This window comes from Gouania willdenowi, chromosome 5 (assembly GCF_900634775.1).
Source record: "Gouania willdenowi chromosome 5, fGouWil2.1, whole genome shotgun sequence".
Taxonomy (NCBI): Eukaryota; Metazoa; Chordata; class Actinopteri; order Blenniiformes; family Gobiesocidae; genus Gouania; species Gouania willdenowi.
Genome location: NC_041048.1, coordinates 3,353,821 through 3,372,218, shown reverse-complemented (window position 1 = coordinate 3,372,218; position 18,398 = coordinate 3,353,821). Strand labels below are relative to the sequence as shown.

General features: G+C 37.8%; 1 protein-coding gene across 1 annotated transcript; it reads right to left on the bottom strand.

The window, feature by feature from the left end:
* Nucleotides 1–1,160: 1,160 nt before the first annotated feature.
* Nucleotides 1,161–17,533, bottom strand: podxl2 (podocalyxin-like 2). Its single transcript, XM_028446308.1, has 13 exons — nt 17,235–17,533; nt 11,284–11,585; nt 9,883–10,177; nt 9,049–9,146; nt 7,175–7,361; nt 6,757–6,960; nt 5,894–6,006; nt 5,742–5,816; nt 5,440–5,596; nt 4,571–4,632; nt 4,019–4,198; nt 2,715–2,876; nt 1,161–2,447 (listed from the first exon to the last, which is right to left on the bottom strand). Exons 1-13 carry the CDS (start codon nt 17,263–17,265, stop codon nt 2,388–2,390), a joined length of 1,926 nt encoding a protein of 641 aa, XP_028302109.1. The 5' UTR covers nt 17,266–17,533; the 3' UTR covers nt 1,161–2,387.
* Nucleotides 17,534–18,398: the final 865 nt, after the last annotated feature.

Below are 18,398 nucleotides of genomic sequence, written 5' to 3'. Positions count from 1 at the left end.
TCATTAAGTGTATTTTCCTGTCATTTTGTGTGTTTTTGCAACAATTTAGTACATTTTTGTGACCATTTTGTGTATTGAAAAGTCATTTTGTATGTTTTTGTATTTATTTTGTGTTTTGTTGCCTTTTGGGTGTTATTTTGTCCATTCTTTTCTTGCCATTAAGTGTATTTTTCAGTCACTTTCTGTATTTGGTTACCATTTAGTGCACTTTTGTTGCCATTTCTGTCATTTTGTGTGTTTTGGGATTTATTTTGTGCTTTGGGGCCACACAGCATTGGTTCGAGGGCCGCCTGTGGCCCATGTCGGCTCTTAACCAATCAGGCGTCTGTAGCCTAGGACTGATTTTTGTGGTCACACTAACCCAATCCACTAAACTACCAAAGCTGTGGTCCAACTTAGTGAGTCATAACTGTGCGATGCTTTATTTTAGAGCAGTTTGGAGCTCCAGATGTTGCGTTAGGTTTAGCCTTAGCGGTTTGTGCAACAGCCATTCCAGCACTACCAGTGAGTAAAACGCTTACAAGGCAAACAGCGCAGAAGAAGAAGAGCAGATCACGTTACATGTTGAACAATGTGCATACATATGGTACATACATACATCTGTTGGCGGTTATGACCAATTCTATAAGCAAAAATAGAGATATTTCAATCATTGTATGTGTATACTATTAAACACGATGCAGCATTTCAACGACGTGTCCAAGAGGAACCACTAAAGTGCCAAAACCATCTGTTTGAAGGATCCAGACTTCACTTTCTGCTGAGTCATCAGAAGGAGGAGCTAAGAAGAGTCACTGCTGTTTGTCAATCTTTAGTTTTATGGTTGAACCAATAATAAGAAACTAATGTTTCTTTTGTTATTAGGAAAATGACTGCATTACTATCAATATGTCTTTAAAGCTGCGGGGACGATGAGTATTTATTTTTTTTAATAACAGATAAAAATATAGGCCGTGTTGCAAATGTCATACTAACATACGACTCATACTAAGTTTGACATCAATATTAGCGGTTGAGTATGAATAGTGTGCATACTTAAAAAATGTCCCAATATAGTATACATCCTGGTATTTCTCGCATACTCAATCTTTTCATACTATCTATTATGAACGCACTACATACTCATTTTGATGTTAGACTTAGTATGAGTAGTATGTTAGTATGCTATTTCGAACACAGCTTAAACATACTACTCATACTGAAGTACTACTCATATTAGGTTTGACATCCAAATGAGTATGTAGTGCGTTCACATTAGATAATATGAAAATATTATGTATGCGAGAAATCACGGGATGTATGGGTAATTTCCTAAGTATGCAGAGTGGGCACACTAGTCATACTCAACTACCCAGTGATGAATTGCGAGCGGAATATAAAATGGTCGTGGGACCAGCTTCAAGGTAAAAGTCAAACATCCCCTTTTCAAAATAAAAGCATCTCTTCTTGTCTTCCATTTGTTTTGTTTTTTAACTCTTTTGTAAATAGGGCTCTTGTTTTGAAGTTAACAGGAAGTTTAGTCAGTAGCACAATAGAGGATCTCTGACAATCTCTGAGAAAATGTGTTTCCGTAAGTTTTATGGATCAAATGAGCACATGTTGATATTCTACTTGGTCACTTTCTCACTTCAAATGTTTTCAGAACTTTCAAAGTAAAGGTGGAGAATCAACAGAGATATTTAGCCTCAGTGTGCTGCAGTTTGTTAAGACAGACAATCTTTGTCCACAAAAACCTGCATTTTGCCACAAAGATCATGTTTCTACGTCTAACAGAACCAAAGTTACGGTAAGATTGAAATTCGCAATACGAATGGCGGCCATCTTGGATCTTCCTCCGAGCTCAATTTGACCCTGAAAACCTATAATTTGCCACTGAGATCATGTTTCTATGTCAAATAGAACCAAAGATGGTGGCCATCTCTTCCATTTTGAGTGGGAACCATTAAAAATGGATTCAGCATATTAAAAATGTACAAATGTTCATGTTTTCTTCCAGAAGTGAACATTTTTTTCAAATATCTGCCAGGCTAATTCCATGCTGACATGAGGAAACATCATGTTAAACACCATAGACTGGTTATACTGGCCCTGGCACCAGGTAAGTCCACACAGCCTATTTTAAATGTAAGGCACACATAACAAAGACACATTCATGGAATGGCAACGTTGGCTAAAAACAATATTATTGCTTTTCTGACACTAGGATGGACTTTATATAATGTGCGTATTTCAAAGATGACAACAGTGACTCCTCCTGATCGACACATGTTGTTGGTTTCCTACTCTTTTACTTTACTTTCACTTTCTCGTCCTTATTTTTAGCCTTTTCTCAGCCACGGACACGAAACACTTCTTCACCATCACGCTCCTCCATTCTTCTTAACCAATCAGAGATGTGTGTCCTGCTCCTCTTCATCATCCTCAGTCGCTGCCTGATTGACAAATACCTGGAAAAAAAAAAGATTACTCAAATTGTGGCTGTACTGACGTTCTGGGGTTTATTTCATCAAAGTGTTCTTAAAGATCCAGGAATATGGTTAAAACCTGGTTTAGCCAATAGTAATTTTGTGGCAATGTCTATGTTTTTGTTGTCATTTTGAGTTTTTGTATATTTTACATTATTTTTGTGTATTTTTGTTGTCCTTTTATGTATTTGTTTTGTTTTTTTTGAAAAAAAAGAACCATATTTAAGAAGGTTCCATCCATCCAATCACCTGCCAGCGACTGCACTCCTCCCCGCCTCCTTCCCCTCCTCCTGCGAGCCCATTGGTGCTCGGCTTTTTCTCCTGCATTTCCGCTTGACCGTCATTGGTTACGTCTAGAGTAGGGTTGTCGTGGCAACCATTTTCCACGAAGTGAAGTTCCTCAGCACGAAACTGTAACACGCACACACACACACACACACACACACACACACACACACACACACACACACACACACACACACACACACACACACACACACACACACACACACACACACACACACACACACACACACTTTGGCTAGTCATAATAGGGATCAATGAACTTGTTTTTTTAAAGCTTTATTTAGGGAATGAATCTCCAACATTTGAACATGTTTTTAGATGAAATTATTTCACATCTTTGAAGGACAAACTTCACAGTACGATCAATAATTTCATTTATCAGGGGTTTTTAATCCAACATACATACACATACAGTACAACACGTGCAGTTTGAGTTATGGATTTTCAGATTTCTTAGATATGGACTCATAAGCCTGATGAAAATCCAATAAAACCATTTATTTCAATAACCTTTGAGTCTTTAGGGCTTGTACTACTAAACTGGATAAGTATATCTGGGACATCTCTCTATTAGGTTCACCTCACCAAACATTCTCTGTTAGAGAGCCACTGTTCTACGAAGCAGGATATAAATACGTGCATGTTTATAGAAACAGGTGGAGATTGCAGCGTAAAACCAATCACAATCACGTAGAAACTGTGTAGAGCAACAATTGAGGAATAATTATTTAAAAATATGAAGAATTAAAATCCATAATTTAGACCAAAAGCAGCACTGTTGCTGCAGAAAAAGCAGGAAGAAAAGAACTCAGACAGGAAGCTGCTGACACTGTTAGTGCATAAAAGCGTGAGATGATCAATATTAATCCATGGGATGATAAAGGGACAACGCTCTGATCAGTTTCACTCAGATCTGATCCACTTCATAACCTGGTGCAGACCGAGTTATGTGTTCAGCCTCAGTTACCATGGCGAATAACTCCAGGAAGTTAGCGCAATAAGAGGAAATCCAGCTTCATAGTACAGGGCCTTAAAGACAAACTTTTACAGTCATATTCCCAGTAATATGAACATGTGGGCCCAGTACGACATATGAGCAAACCATAGGAATAACAGAGCAGAAAAACCATTTTTAAAAATACGATCACTGACAGGTGTGTGTGTGTGTGTGTGTGTGTGTGTGTGTGTGTGTGTGTGTGTGTGTGTGTGTGTGTGTGTGTGTGCGTGTGTGTGTGTGTGTGTCCTACCTGAGTTTTAGTAGCAGGCAGTCGTCTTTGCCAGCAGATGTAAATGATTCCAGAGGTGATGATGACGACGCAGATGGAGCCGATGATGACGAGGACCACGAACAGTTTTCCGTAGTCGCTGCGTGTCTGGCTGGGTCGTGAGTGACAGGTGTTGGCTGCGCTGAAGTTCTGGATGCTCAGCTGGGAAAGCACACACAAATATTAATGCAATGAAAAGGGAATCAATAACCAATTAATTATGTGGTTTGTTGGCGTTTTGTGTGCTTTTAGAGTCATTTCGCGTATTTTTGCTGTCATTTTGTGTTTTTGTATATATTCTATGTTATTTATGTGCATCTTTGTTATCCTTTTGTCATTCTGTATATTTATGCTGCCAATTTATGTATTTTTGTTGTTCTTTACCATGTTTTTTACTTGTGTGAATTTTTGTTGTCATTTTGTGTACTTTTGTACTTTGTATTATGAGGTTATTTTCTTCTTTTACAGTATTTAAATTGAGCTGCTTTGGCTGATGCAGGTAGCTGGATCAATATGTGTCTCTAGACATCGTACCGACTGCAGATGTTTACTGATTTCTCCCAGCATGCTTAGAACATCCTTGGTACCAATCACTCCTGTAGGAAAAAAGAAGGTGAAAAATAAGAAGACGGTCGGTTCACGCGATCAGGTGACGCGTTAGCTTAACAGATATGTAGCATCATTAGAGTAAGATGTTCACTTCTGGAAGAAAGCATGAAAATGTCTACATGTGAGGTTTTGAGTATGCAGAATACATTTTTAATGGGATCCACACTGGAAAAACCAATGGTTCCCACTCAAAATCGAGAAATCCAAGATGGCCACCATCCATAATGCCAATTTGGATATTTTGTCATAACTTTGGTGGTGAATTATAGGTTTTCAGGCTCAAGGAATTTAAGAATATATCTTAAAATACTGTAAATTGTGCTCAGAGAAAGATCTGAGATGAACACATTTGCGGATTTCAATCTTACCATAACTTTGATTCTGTTTGACGGACAATCCTTGTCCTCAAAAATCTACATTTTGCCACAAAGATCATGTTTCTATGTCAAACAGAACTGAAGTTATGTTAAGATTGAAATTCGCAATACGGATGGCAGCCATCTTAGATCTAGCTCTGACCACAAGATATATCATTGAATTTTTTTACCCTGCAAATCATTCACCACTGAGATCATAGCTCAATGTCAAATAGAACAAAAGTTATGATAAATTATCCAAATTGGCATAATGGATGGTGGCCATCTTGGATTTCTTGATTTTGAGTGGGAACCAGTGCGGGTCCCATTAAAAATAGATTCATCTATTCAAAAACCTCCATGTACAAAGTTTGGTGCTTTCTTCCAGAAGTGAACATCTTTTTGACACATCAGCAGATTTGAATGCATGGTGTTTACCGCGCTCTGACGCCACGTTCATCAGCAGCTGGTGCTGCTGGTGTGTTGGTTTGCTCAGGTAAATCATCCACGATCCCTCTGGACTGTTCATCCTACGAGCAAACACTCTCTCTAGCGTTTTCAACAAGCCCACGCCTTGGTGCACACGAAACTCCTCCTGTCACACACACACACACACACACACACACACAGAGACACACACAGAGACACACACATTTTCCTCCTGCTCCAGCTGTAGGGACTTCTGAGGCCAGATGTGTAACCGCTGTGTGATTGGATTGTTTAAGTGCTGTCTGACTCACACAGTTGAAGTTTTGCGTCATGTTCAGAACGACGTATCCTCGTCCTGCCAGCTCACTCCAGTCCAAACAAACCACCTGTGACAGGAAGAAACCGTTTCCTTTTAGGTCATCTTTGAGATGCTCCTCAGTGGGAGCAGATGTTCCAGCTGTACCTGTTGTCTAGTTTGCAGGGGCGTGGTCATCTCCAGCCAATCATTGGTGGAACTGGGGAGGTCGACTGTGGTGCGTTCAGTCCTAGATTCCTCTCCTTCCACTGGTTTAGATCCTGAAATCATTACATTAATCACTAACAGTGCTTGTGAATTTCTCCCTTCTTACAGATGCTGTGTGTGTGTGTGTGTGTGTGTGTGTGTGTGTGTGTGTGTGTGTGTGTGTGTGTGTGTGTGTGTGTGTGTGTGTGTTTCATTCCACTTAATGTGTTGGATTATGGAATCAACTAAATGATGAACTGAAGATGATTAATTCTATGTCAGTATTCAAAAAGACATTAAAATCTAAAATGATCAGAGGTTATAATAGGAAATTAAATTTGATTTAACTTCTACTATCATGTATTTAGCACTAGAGCTGCAACTAATGATTATTTTAATTATCGATTAATCGGTCAATAAATTAATCAATTAATCAATGATCAAATTTTTAAACTGAAATAAAAGTTTATCTCACGAATAAACATGATGCACATGCAAGTCACACACACACACACACACACACACACACACACACGCACACACACATACACACACACACACACACACACTCACACATACACACATAAATGGGTGGATGGATGGATGGATGGATGGACAATTGGGTGGATGGATGGATGAATGCGTGGATGGATGGATGGATGGATGGACAATTGGGTGGATGGATGGATGGGTGGATGGATGAATGGATGGACGGATGGATGGATAGATAGATGCATGGATGGATGGATGGATGGATGGATGGATGATCAGCCTATTCCTTTTCTGTTGCTGTCTAATAATATGGCGTATAAAAAACTGCTCACCCTGTAACACATGCTTGTCCCTCTGCAGCTGCTCCTCCTCCTCCTCCACACTGGGCTGTAGTGGTTCTCTACTGGGAGCCAATCCCACCTCTGCTGCTGTGGGATTCTGGGTAAATACAGCCGTGTGTAACAGACCTGCTTCCTCCTCTTCCTCTTCCTCTTCCTCTTCCCTCTCCGTCTTCACTACCTCTGTCTGACCAGCAGCTTAAAAATGAGAGGTAAATATGAGCTTTTCAGAAATCAAGTAAAATAATAATCAACAAGAAGGAGAAAAACAGCTTCATTCGACTTGTGTTTTATGATTCTATTGCAGCCATGACATTTATTTGATCAGAAAAACAACAGTTATTTGTTCTGGAACATTCAGGAATATTTCCATTGGTTCTGTTGTGAATACTGTATATTCACTGTGATGTACCTAAGGTGAAGCTTCCCAGCAAACCAAAGTCGGTGCCTGTGTCCGTCTCTGGAGCAGAGGTTCCTGTGGACGTGGACGAGGCTGTAGATTCAGTGATGGAGGTGTGAAGGACTCCATCACCACTGGACTGAACTTCTTCTTCTGCTTTCTCTTCTACCTTCCACAGATCTCGCTGCAGAGGATCCACCTGTATTATTATTGTTTTATTTAGGAGGGACAGAACAGACAGCATTGTTACATTAAAAACAGCAACCAATGCCATGTCCATGGATCATCTAGCCAAAGGCTAATTAGCAGACCCAGTACAAATTTAAACAATGTGAGGCCTATTTTTCTGCAACTACACCAAACTTATAATAATAAGCCATACAATAAAATAACAAAACACACAGAATATCAAAATAAAATGTACATTATTGATAATGATCACAGAAACAAAGGCTGTATCAGCCAATTTCCAAAAAATAATTCAAAGTCTAATGTAATCCCTCTGCACAGGGTGAGTTAGTGAGCTGTGATTATACAGGATTTACAACAATCCTATTAAAAGTCCAACTGCTGCTGATCTCGCTTTAATTAGGACGTGCTGAGAGACTAATTATTCAAGACAAAATGAAAATGTGGAATAACTAACTGAACTGACATTCATTTAATTTTCAGCAGTAAAAGTAATTGCCAAACAATAAAAGCCTTTTGAAAACGTTTAGAAATAAGACTCGTATTAATTGGGAATATCAATGTGGAATTCCCTAAATTAACATGTGATAAATTCAACTGACACCTGGATTAGAACTGTAAAGGTCTCAATTTGTGTAGATTTATATTATATGTAAATGATGTGAATATCTATATTTCCTGTTGGATGAGAACGTTTGTTTGCAAGGATTCTCTTTGGTGCTACGAAACGGTCCCAAGTCTCTATCGCGTGGGTGTGAAACTCATGGCCTGAGACCCAAATCCAGCCCGCCAGAGCTTTCTATAGGACCCACAGATTGATTTTGTTCCAATTAAAAAAATTACATGTAAAACACGAATGCAAATCCTCATCACTATAGAGTTGAGTTCCATGTATTTCGGTTTCTCTAAATTCACAAATTAAATAACACACAAAAAAGCCAATCTTTCAAGGGTAATTATTCAAGTATTTCAGTGTTTTTTAAATCACAAATTGTTTGGTGTGACTCAATTCATTTTCCTCTCTAAAAAAATTGAAATTTCTCACACAAAAAAAATCACATGGAAATTCCTACAAATTGCAAATTACTAAGAAAAATGAGGCAAATTCAACAATTCTTAAAGGGATCGTCCACTGTAGCTTTTTAGATCATTTAACAACTTTTTGGATCATTTAGGAGCTTTTTCATTGAAAAGACAATTTGTGCTTTGCTCTAAATAATTAGGAAAAGTTAAATATACCGACGTAAACCTCTTTTATTTACAGAAGGAGAATAAAAACTGTTGGACCTGAAAAAAAAAATTGTGACCACAGGGGGCGACAGTTCCAACTCTGAGGTTTGATGGTAGACAATGAAGCAGAGAAGAAGAGCTCTCCTGAGGGACCTTTACTCTCCCTTAAACAGCACGCTGACACTCTCTGGTGGCTGCAGTTAGCGAGTGACAGTAAACATTTGGGTGAGAGTCCTTCTATCCTCAGGGTTTGTGTATCTGCAACTGTCTGTGATTTACTAACTAACTTCAGCCACCAGAGCATGTCAGCGCACTGTTTAAGGGAGAGTAAAGGTCCCTCAGGGGAGCTCTTCTTCTCTGCTTCATTGTCTTTGTCTCATAGTTTGGTGTTGAAGCTTCACAAAGCTTCACTCAACAATATGGCCTTCATTGCTATCATTTTTTTTAAATTTTGTCCTTCCACTTACTTCCAGGACAGGTGGTCCTCGATGCTCCTGGAGCCCAGCACTGAGTTCTTCAGCTGGAAGAAGGTGATGATGCTGCTCAAAGGTTGACGGGCTGTAGCCTGAGTCACATATAAACACAAATACAGTATATCAGCAACAGTTAATTATTTTCTGCTATTATTTTTTCTGTCTGTGTATATTATTGTTTTAAAAAAAATAAAAATAAAAACCAGTAGGAGTTGATTATAAAGTAGGAACAATTACAAGAAGATGATCAGAAGGAGTTTGCAATGTGACCTTTATAAACTGTACCTGTTATTAGATGCTTTGGAGTGATATTGAGTTGGGTCATTTTGTCAATTTCCCTGTTATTTTTATGCATTTTAATCATCTTGGTTTTATTTTGTTTGTTTTTCAGTCATTTTGTGCATTTTTATTGTCGTTTTGTCCATCTCCCTGTTACCTTTGTGTATTTTTAAGTGTCTTGGTTTTTTGGGGGTTTTTCCTAATGGTTTTGAGTCATTTTGTGTATTTTTGTCAATTTCCCCATGATTTTTTGTGTATTGTTAATCGTCTTGTTTTTTTTGTTTTTTTATTTTGTTGCCTTTTTATTGTTGTTTTATATTATGCTTTGTGTAAATATCTGTAATTTTGTAAGTTTTCTATTTTGTGGTCTTGTAGTCATTTTGCGTAACTAATGCTATTGTGTGTTTTTTTTTTAGGTTAATTTTGTGTAGTTTTTTTTGTCATTTACTATATTTCTGTAATTTTCTATGTTGATTTTTTTTTGAGTCATTTTCATTGTCATGAAATGATTTATTTTCAGTTAAGGTGTGAATAAAGAGTCAAACCCACCAATCATAGCATCCAGGTCTGGTTCTGTGCGGTTGGCCTCTGGGCCATGGAGGACATCCTGGTTGTTCTCGTCTATGGCGTCCCCCGCCCTCGTCTTTCTGTACTCTCTTCTGTTTTTCTCCCACTCGTCCTCACCCTCTCTCTTCTCTCTGTCCTCAGCGTCACTTCCATAAAAACCAGAGGATTCTAGCGAGACGTCTCCGGTCCCACCGAGGACGTCCGTCTCTGAGTCACTGAAGTCTAGGTTTTCACCAAAGTATTCAGTCCCACGGGAAACTGTGAGATGAACCATTCGCTGGAAAGAAAACAGAAACAGTTCATCCAAGGAAAATATGTTGATGACATTTGAAAACATCATTATTTATTTACTCGTCTGTTTATTCCACGTTTATTCCTTTTATCCTATTTTTCATTGATATTAATAACTTATTTATTTACATTTATTATAATTTTTTCCCCTAAAAAAAATTTGACTTTCTGCATTACATTTTTTCTTTTTTACAAATTATTTTATTCAAACGAAACCTACTGAGAAAATGTGATTAGCCCAGCAGATATGCAGCAATATTAGGGTAAGATGTTCACTTCTGGAAGAAAGAATGAATGAAACTTTTTGGATGGAGGTTTCTGAGTCGATGGTTTTTAATGGGATCCACGCTGGCAAACCAATGGTTCCCACTCAAAATCAAGAAATCCAAGATGGCCGCCATCCTGTATCGTGAATTTGGATATTTTGTCATAACTTTGGTTCTATTTGACATGATCTCAGTGGTGAATCATAGGTTTTCAGGCTCAAGAAATGTAATAACATATCTTAAAATACCGCAAATTGTGCTCAAAGCAAGATCCAAGATGGCCGCCGACCGTTTTGCCAATTTCAGTCTTACCATAACTTTGTTTCTGTTTGAAATATAAACAGTTTCTGAGGCTGTTATGTTCTTAAATTAATTTTAAAAAAGGTAACTACATACATCTATAAAAGTACCCTGTATGGTTTATGAAAATAAAGTGATATCAACTTCCAGCTAAAATTAATTGAGGAGTGAGGTAGTTTAACAAGGTCTGATATTTTAGTATATGTTAGCGCAATTAAATGGTTTTCTCGTAAAAAAATAAAATTGATTTGGACATTTGGCGCAATGAAATATTGCGATATATCGCATATATATATCGATATATGTCATGTTATGTTTCACGGCCCGAGGTGGTTTTATTTGAGGCCGTTTTGTCTGATGACTTTTATTTTGAAACCTGAGGTTTTCCTGATACCTCATACTTCACTCTGAGACCTGAGGATGTCCTAAAAAGTAAACTACACCGTACCTTTGTGGTTAAAAACATCAAACGCTCACTCTGTGACTCTGTGACGGTTCAAACGATGTTTCTCTCCTCCATCCTCACCTCCATCTCATCCTCCACATCCTGGTTCTCCTCCCCTGCGTCGTGGGTTCCGCCCACACCAGTCGGGACGTGATGCGTGGAGCTCAATGGTTCCATCTTCACCGTGGAGCTGGACAGCTGGTGTATCTCAGGCTGTCTCATGTCGTGGACCAGACGGGGATGGACCTGAACCAGCTCAGGGGCCACCTGCCGTTTAGGTCGGACGTGTTCCTGGAACAGATGTGGTCCGTTGCCATGGAAACGAGGGGGCAAATCAATCTGGGACGGACCTGATCTGAAGGCATCGCAGCAGGCCAGGAGCGCTGTGGAGAGGGTGGGGGAGGGGGAGGGGGGAAGGGTTGATGACACTTTTAGAGTCAAATAATAATGGTTTACTTGGTTTATTTATTAGCAGGTATTGATCCCACAACAAAACACACAGAATAGATAATTATGTAAGAGTATTTTTAATCATTTAATGTAAAACACTACCTCAAAACACAGTCCACCCTAATAAAAAAAATTCCACTTTAGACTAAAATATATTAATATTTTGCTGCAATGGGAGGGGCTGAGAGTTTTTTTCTTTGCCCTTTGCTTTATTATCGTGCTGAAATTATTAGTTATCAATAGTTATTTTTATGAAATTTAAAGAAGAATATTCCAAATTTCTTCTTCAAAAAAGGTCACTTTTGAAACATTTCTTTTTATTTTAAAAAATATTTTGTTGCGATGGGGGGGCCCTGAGAGTTTTTTTGTATTTTATTAATAAAGAGCTGTATTACTGTTCTAAAATTATTAATAGTATTAATATTTTTTTTGCAATAGGGGCCCTTGGAGGTTATTTCTTTTCACTTTATTGATAAAGAGCTTTACTACATTTCTAAAAAAAAAAAAAAATTTTAACCCTTTTTTCTTTCACAGATGTGTTTCAATGGCAGATGGTAAATACAATACTTCTTTACTTCAGCGAAGCATTAATAAAGTTATTTGATTAATAATACAGAGTTAAATTCATGCTAAACATTTACAAACTCACAAAAACGTGTTTAACTCATGGCATCGTACATTTCTTACACAGTTTACTGGCATTTTTGTGCAGCACTGCAAGACCTAAACTTTATAAGAAATGTACGTTACCGTGGCTTAAACATGTTTCTTGAGTTTGTTTGAGAGGTTTAGGAATTATTTTGCCTCCATAGATTAATTGAAGTAGTGTTGTAAACTTGTAATAATGACGCTTATCTCTCGCCAGAAAATCATCTTAACCTTTTCCAACCCTTTTGTAACTCTGTAAAGGCGACGTAGCAGAGGCTTCACCTGCTTTTTGCTTCGGTTAATGAAATTGTTAATTGAATAAACCTTAATCTCTCCGTCTAATCCCTGCTGTCCGCTAAGGCTGCTCTGGTGCTTTACTGTCTGTGACCACAGATGGCTGCACCATGGAGCAGATTATCAAACATGTCTGCTGTTGCATGCTCAAAGATACACACTCACTTCAACTGACTCACACTTATTTCAAACCTGAAACTTCAGAGGGTTTTTCATCTCTCTCTCTCTCTCTCTCTCTAACACATGAAGAATCGATCAAAATAAGACAGAATTAGTTAAAATAACCACTCGAGCAAAAGAGTGAAAAAAACAATTTCAGACTAAAATGAAGCAGAGAAGAAGTGCTCTCCCTTAAACAGTGTGCTGACATGCTCTGGTGGCTGAAGTTAAGCGAGTAAATCACGGACTGTTGAAGACGCACAAACCCTGAGGACAGAAGTCCTTTTGAGTCCGAGTCCTTACGATTTTAAAACGTAATTTTTTATTTGTGTTATTTTGAATGGATGCTAATAATTATGTTTGGAAATGATAGTTATTTAAAATTATTATGTAATGTAAATCATTATCAGCACTTTCATGTGAAGATTTGTGTGAATGTCGGTTTAAACCTTCTACAGCCCCCACCACCCACCCCCCCTTCGTGCTCGACCATCCCCTTAAATCACTTTATCCCAGACTGGGAGGCTCCCCTAAACCTCCTTCACCCTGACAAAGAGCTGCTTACTCATTTATCACTCCTTCTAAACACAATATATACTGTGGAAGTGATTCATATTAATTAATATTATGGAATATTATGCAATGTTAGGGTAAGATATTCACTTCTGGAGGAAAGCATGAAAATGTGTACATTTAGTGTATGCTGAATCCATTTATAATGGGATCCACACTGGAAAAAACAATGGTTCCCAATCAAAATCAAGAAATCCAAGATGGCCGCCATCTATATTGCCAATTTGAATATTATGACATTACTTTGGTTCTATTTGACATAGAAGCATAATCTCAGTGGTGAATGCACAATCCTTGTCCCCAAAAACCTACATTTTGCCACAAAGATCATGTTTCTAAGTCAAACCGAACCAAAGTTATGGTAAGATTGAAATTTGCAATATGGATGGCGCCATCTTGGATCTTGCTCAGAGCACAATTTACGGTATTTTCAGAGATATTATTGAACTCTTTGACCATGGAAACCATTTGGCACTGAGATCATGCTTCTAAGTCAAATAGAACCAAAGTTATGATGAAATATCTCAGGGCCTTATAAAATCTGCTTTAACGGGATCGCGGACGGAATCACGGAATCGAGCAATGAAAACGCTTAAACGCAAAAATGGACAGAATCGGCAGGAAACGCTGTCACCGTGGGGCAAGGAACATTTTTTTATGGGGAAACGTTTCCTGGGAACGCTTTTTAGGTGCACCGCCCTCCCCACTGAAAGCTCTGTCCATTTTTCGTGTAGCACAGCGGCGCTCCGTGAGAACGTGATCAGCTTTAATCATCTTCACCTGCTCAGTGTTTGAACTGTCATGCCTGGCTAACTAAGAATAACTCAGTCCGTGTTGTCCTTTAGTTCTTTTTATTCCAGCCTTTTGTCCGTGTCTCGTAGCTACACATTCACAGTCAGCTAGCTACCTCAAGGTCAAACGTTTCAGTGGGAAGTCTAACTTCGGGTTTACAAAATAAAAGTCTGTTGGAGCAACGTTATTAGAATGTTACATTTGAACAACATCTCATCAGAGCTACAGAAGACAGGATAATTTAAATTAGGTTCATTTAAACTAAGTTGATCAAAACACTAATCATTAAACCTGATCAGATTCTGTAAACCATTGATCCCTGAGAGGAAATCAAGTGACATTAATGCTGTTCTCATACATATTTATATGACATATAAATAATTAAAAAGGAGCAGTCAGAATAATCCATGTCACTCTAACTAATATCTACCTTTTAATTGTATCCTACTTTATTTTTTACATACATTTTTGTTTAAATATGAGTTTTTTTTTATTCATTAATCAAATCATTTTGTTTCCTCACAGGAGTTAAAAACTAATATTTTCTTTTAAAAATTATAAATATTTCTGAAAGAAAATGTAATTTAAAAAATCAAAGTGGAAAACACGGAATTTGGGAAAAAATAAAACGGATTTTATGGGGCCCTAGTGTCTAAATTGACTTTAAAGATTATGGAATATCCATCTTCTTGATTTTGAGTTGGAACCATTGGTTGAACCATTGTGGATCCTGTTAAAAATGGATTCAGCACAGTCAAAAAATCCCATGTACTAATGTTCATGCTTTCTTCCAGAAGTGAACATGTATTTAACATACATGCTGGGCTCCTGTGTTTACATCTGACCAACAACCCTAAAGCTTGACTCCGTCTCATTCGTCCAAACCACCACCACACTAATCCATGAGCTTATCTGACTCTAAAAACAAAAATGTTTATTTATTTATTCAGTTTATTTCCAACATGGCTGCATTCACAGTTTTGCTATCATAGCAGAAAGTAAAAGACAAACAGAACACAATGAAAACACAATTTTAAAAAGACAGACAGAGCAATACATGAGAAATGAGGAAAACTTGGGATTGAAAACAGAATAAAATGCAGCAGGTCAAAAAGCAACAGGACAGTATTGATGGAATGAAAAGCAATGGTTTTATTGACACAATGCAGAGTGTGTGGAAGCTGGAGCCCTGTTTATCTGAGGCTGTCAGCGACAGACCAGGCTTTGCAGTAAACGTGTGCACGTGTATACAGCTTTATGTATATGTACTAGATATTCCACATCATCAGCATGAATTAATATCAATCCACATCAATGTTGTTTAGTCACGGCTATAAAAGCTGCGTTACACTGCAGCAGACACAGGTTGTAGCATTGCGGGATCTAAGGAAGGAAGGAAGAAAGGAAGGAAGGTGACTCATGTTGACAGAATAAAAGCTCAGGAAACACAAGTGCACCAAACTCACAATACAACAACAACAACAACAACAACAACGCTGTAACACAATAAACAAACCATTATTCATTGAATAAGCATTATAGCCCAGTATATATGTCAAAAACATGTTTACTTCTGGATGAAAGCATGACAATCTGTACATGGGGTTTTTTAATATGCATGACTCTATTTTTAATGGTTCCCACTCAACATCAAGTAATCCAAGATGGCCACCATCCATATTGCCAATTTGGATCGTTAGTAATCCGTGTATCATTCGTTGGTTCGTTTTTCATTATGTAACAAAACCATGAAAAACAAACTTAAACGAAAACGAAAAACAGAAAACGAACACCTTTATTCGTTTTCTCCATTACCGATTTGCAAAGTACGTGACACGGAAGTGTACTCTCATCCGACGCTAACGGCTATGCTAACAGCAGTTCAGCATGAAAAGATTTCAACTGTGCATCTGAAACGTGTCCTTTTCACTTTAGCTGGTGTTGGGAACAGAACCTCCTCACGGACATTTAGGAGGATTTAGAGACTCTTAAGTGTTGCAGAGCTAACGATATCACGGAATGTGCAACGCTTCACTTCCGGGTCACGTACTTTGCAAATCAGTAATGGAGAAAACGAATAAAGGTGTTCGTTTTCCGTTTTTCGTTTTCTGTACCGAAGTAAAAGAGCTTGAATTTCAAAAACAAGGTGTTTTCCGTTTTTTCATTTTGGTTTTGGAAACAAATATCAAATAATGAGTGTTTTTTTCATTTTTCATGTTTTTGTTACAAAATGAAAAACAAATGAATGAATGATACACGGATTGTTAGTCATAACTTTGGTTCCATAAGGTGACCCTGAGAAAGACCCAGGAAACGCTGGACAGACAATGTCTCTCGACTGGCCTGGGAACGCCTCAGGATCCCCCGAAGTGGTCGGGAGAGGGAAGTCTGGACCTCGCTGCTAAGGATGCTGCCAGACTACGGATACGCAGCAGAAGATGGATGGATGGAAAATATTGAGTAGGTGATTTACAAAATCTTATCGGTTAATCGTATCGGTGGAAAAGCCAGTGTCTGATACTTATCGGCCAATAACGTGCCAATAATATCAGGGTATGACTAGTTTTAAAAGTTACTAATAGGATTTGAATCAGAATCAGAAATACTTTATTTATCCCGGGGGGATAATGTCACAGAGGCTGGAGAAATATTACAAATGAAAAAAATAAACACAAAAAAAAAAAAAAAAAGAAAAAAACGAAAACGTACATAATTACATAAAATTAAAATACTGTTAATTAAAAATGATTAAATACAAGTGCGCATATTACAGTAAAAACAATAACATAAGATAAAAAGAATAATAATACTGATATAAACAAGAATTAAATGCGTGCATTGGAAAAGTTTTTGCTTTAAAATGAAATGTACGTGATAAATTGTAATTTTAAAAAGTTTATCAGTGCTGTATATATATATATATATATATATATATATATATATATATATATGCGTGTGCGTGTGTGTGTGTGTGTGTGTGATGCTGCTAAAAATAACGCTGCATTACGTTGATCTTATTGATGGATAATAACAGGAACATTTTATAAATAAAAAAAGATGGATTAATAATGTGTTTCCTGTGTGTAAACAGGAGTGAACGCAGTGTCGACACTCACCGATCAGAGCGCAGTGATGGAGGCCAGGCATGTCTGATGGTGGTAGTGGTGGTAGTGGTGCTGCAGTGCGACCTGGATGCGGAACGGAAGCCGTCACGAAGGACGCCTCATGGCCGCTCAGCGCGCGACACAGCGGCCCACTGACGGAGGACTGACGGAGGAACAGACGGACTGACCCAATAAAGAGGCAGAGGACTGCACCTCTAACGCTAGAATGAACTAAACTGACTTCTGTTACCACTACTGACCGCTAGATGTCACTGATGCTAATGCTAATGCTAATGCTACCACTGCCTCGCTCTGTTTGGACTGTCTGATGCGTTCAGGACCGTCTGGAAAACACTGGCTCCTTTATTATGACAATCAAAAAATAAAAATAATGAAAAAAATAAAATAAGCAAGGCATGAATTCAAATTCGAAAATGATTGATCCTAACATATAATTCTTAAAATTATTTTTTTTAAAGGTAAAAATGTAAATGTGTCATTAAACTTAAGTGTCTTAATTGAAATTAATATTTTGTGATTTCCTTAAAAGGGAATTGAACCTTAATTATTGGGTGGAATTCCGGTGTCACGTACTGAGATTATAACCCTAACATAATCCAATAAACAAACACGTGTCCGTACACCTTAAAAACAAAAAATATTTTTTTTAGCAAAAATTAATTTTTCAGTAGTGCGCATGTGCATATACATTCTCAGTACGACGTGAACTCAGTACACCACACCTGCGTCACATACTGAGTTTGTAACTGTACTGAGATTGTAACCTAACCCGAACCCTAACCTAATCAAATAAATAACACGTGTCCATTTACTTTGAAAACAAAATTAAGTGATTTTTTTTTTTTAGCAAAAATTCATTTTCCGGTAGTGCACATGCGCATATACATATATATAATGCAGTTACACCACACCGGTTCCCTAATCCTGAAATGTGCATTTGCCCTGAGTCTAACTTTGTGCAGCCACCAAATTAAAGGACAGGACAGACAATGACAAAATGATGAGTAGCTGAAAAAAAATACACAAAAAATTCCTCCAAGTAACACACACAACTACAAATATACAACTAAAGAAAAACTCACAAACCATTCGTTACCCTGTATCAATATATTGATTCTTAGATCAGATACAATCACACATTGTGTCCCCGCTGTG

Excerpts from the sequence above, each read along its gene's own strand:
- podxl2 (XM_028446308.1), bottom strand. The coding sequence starts at position 17,265 with ATGCCTGGCCTCCATCACTGCGCTCTGATCG. Across the intron at positions 6,961-7,174 it reads GCTGGGAAGCTTCACCTTAG|CTGCTGGTCAGACAGAGGTA; the intron begins GTACATCACAGT and ends CTCATTTTTAAG. Across the intron at positions 5,597-5,741 it reads TGACGCAAAACTTCAACTGT|GAGGAGTTTCGTGTGCACCA; the intron begins GTGAGTCAGACA and ends TGTGTGTGACAG.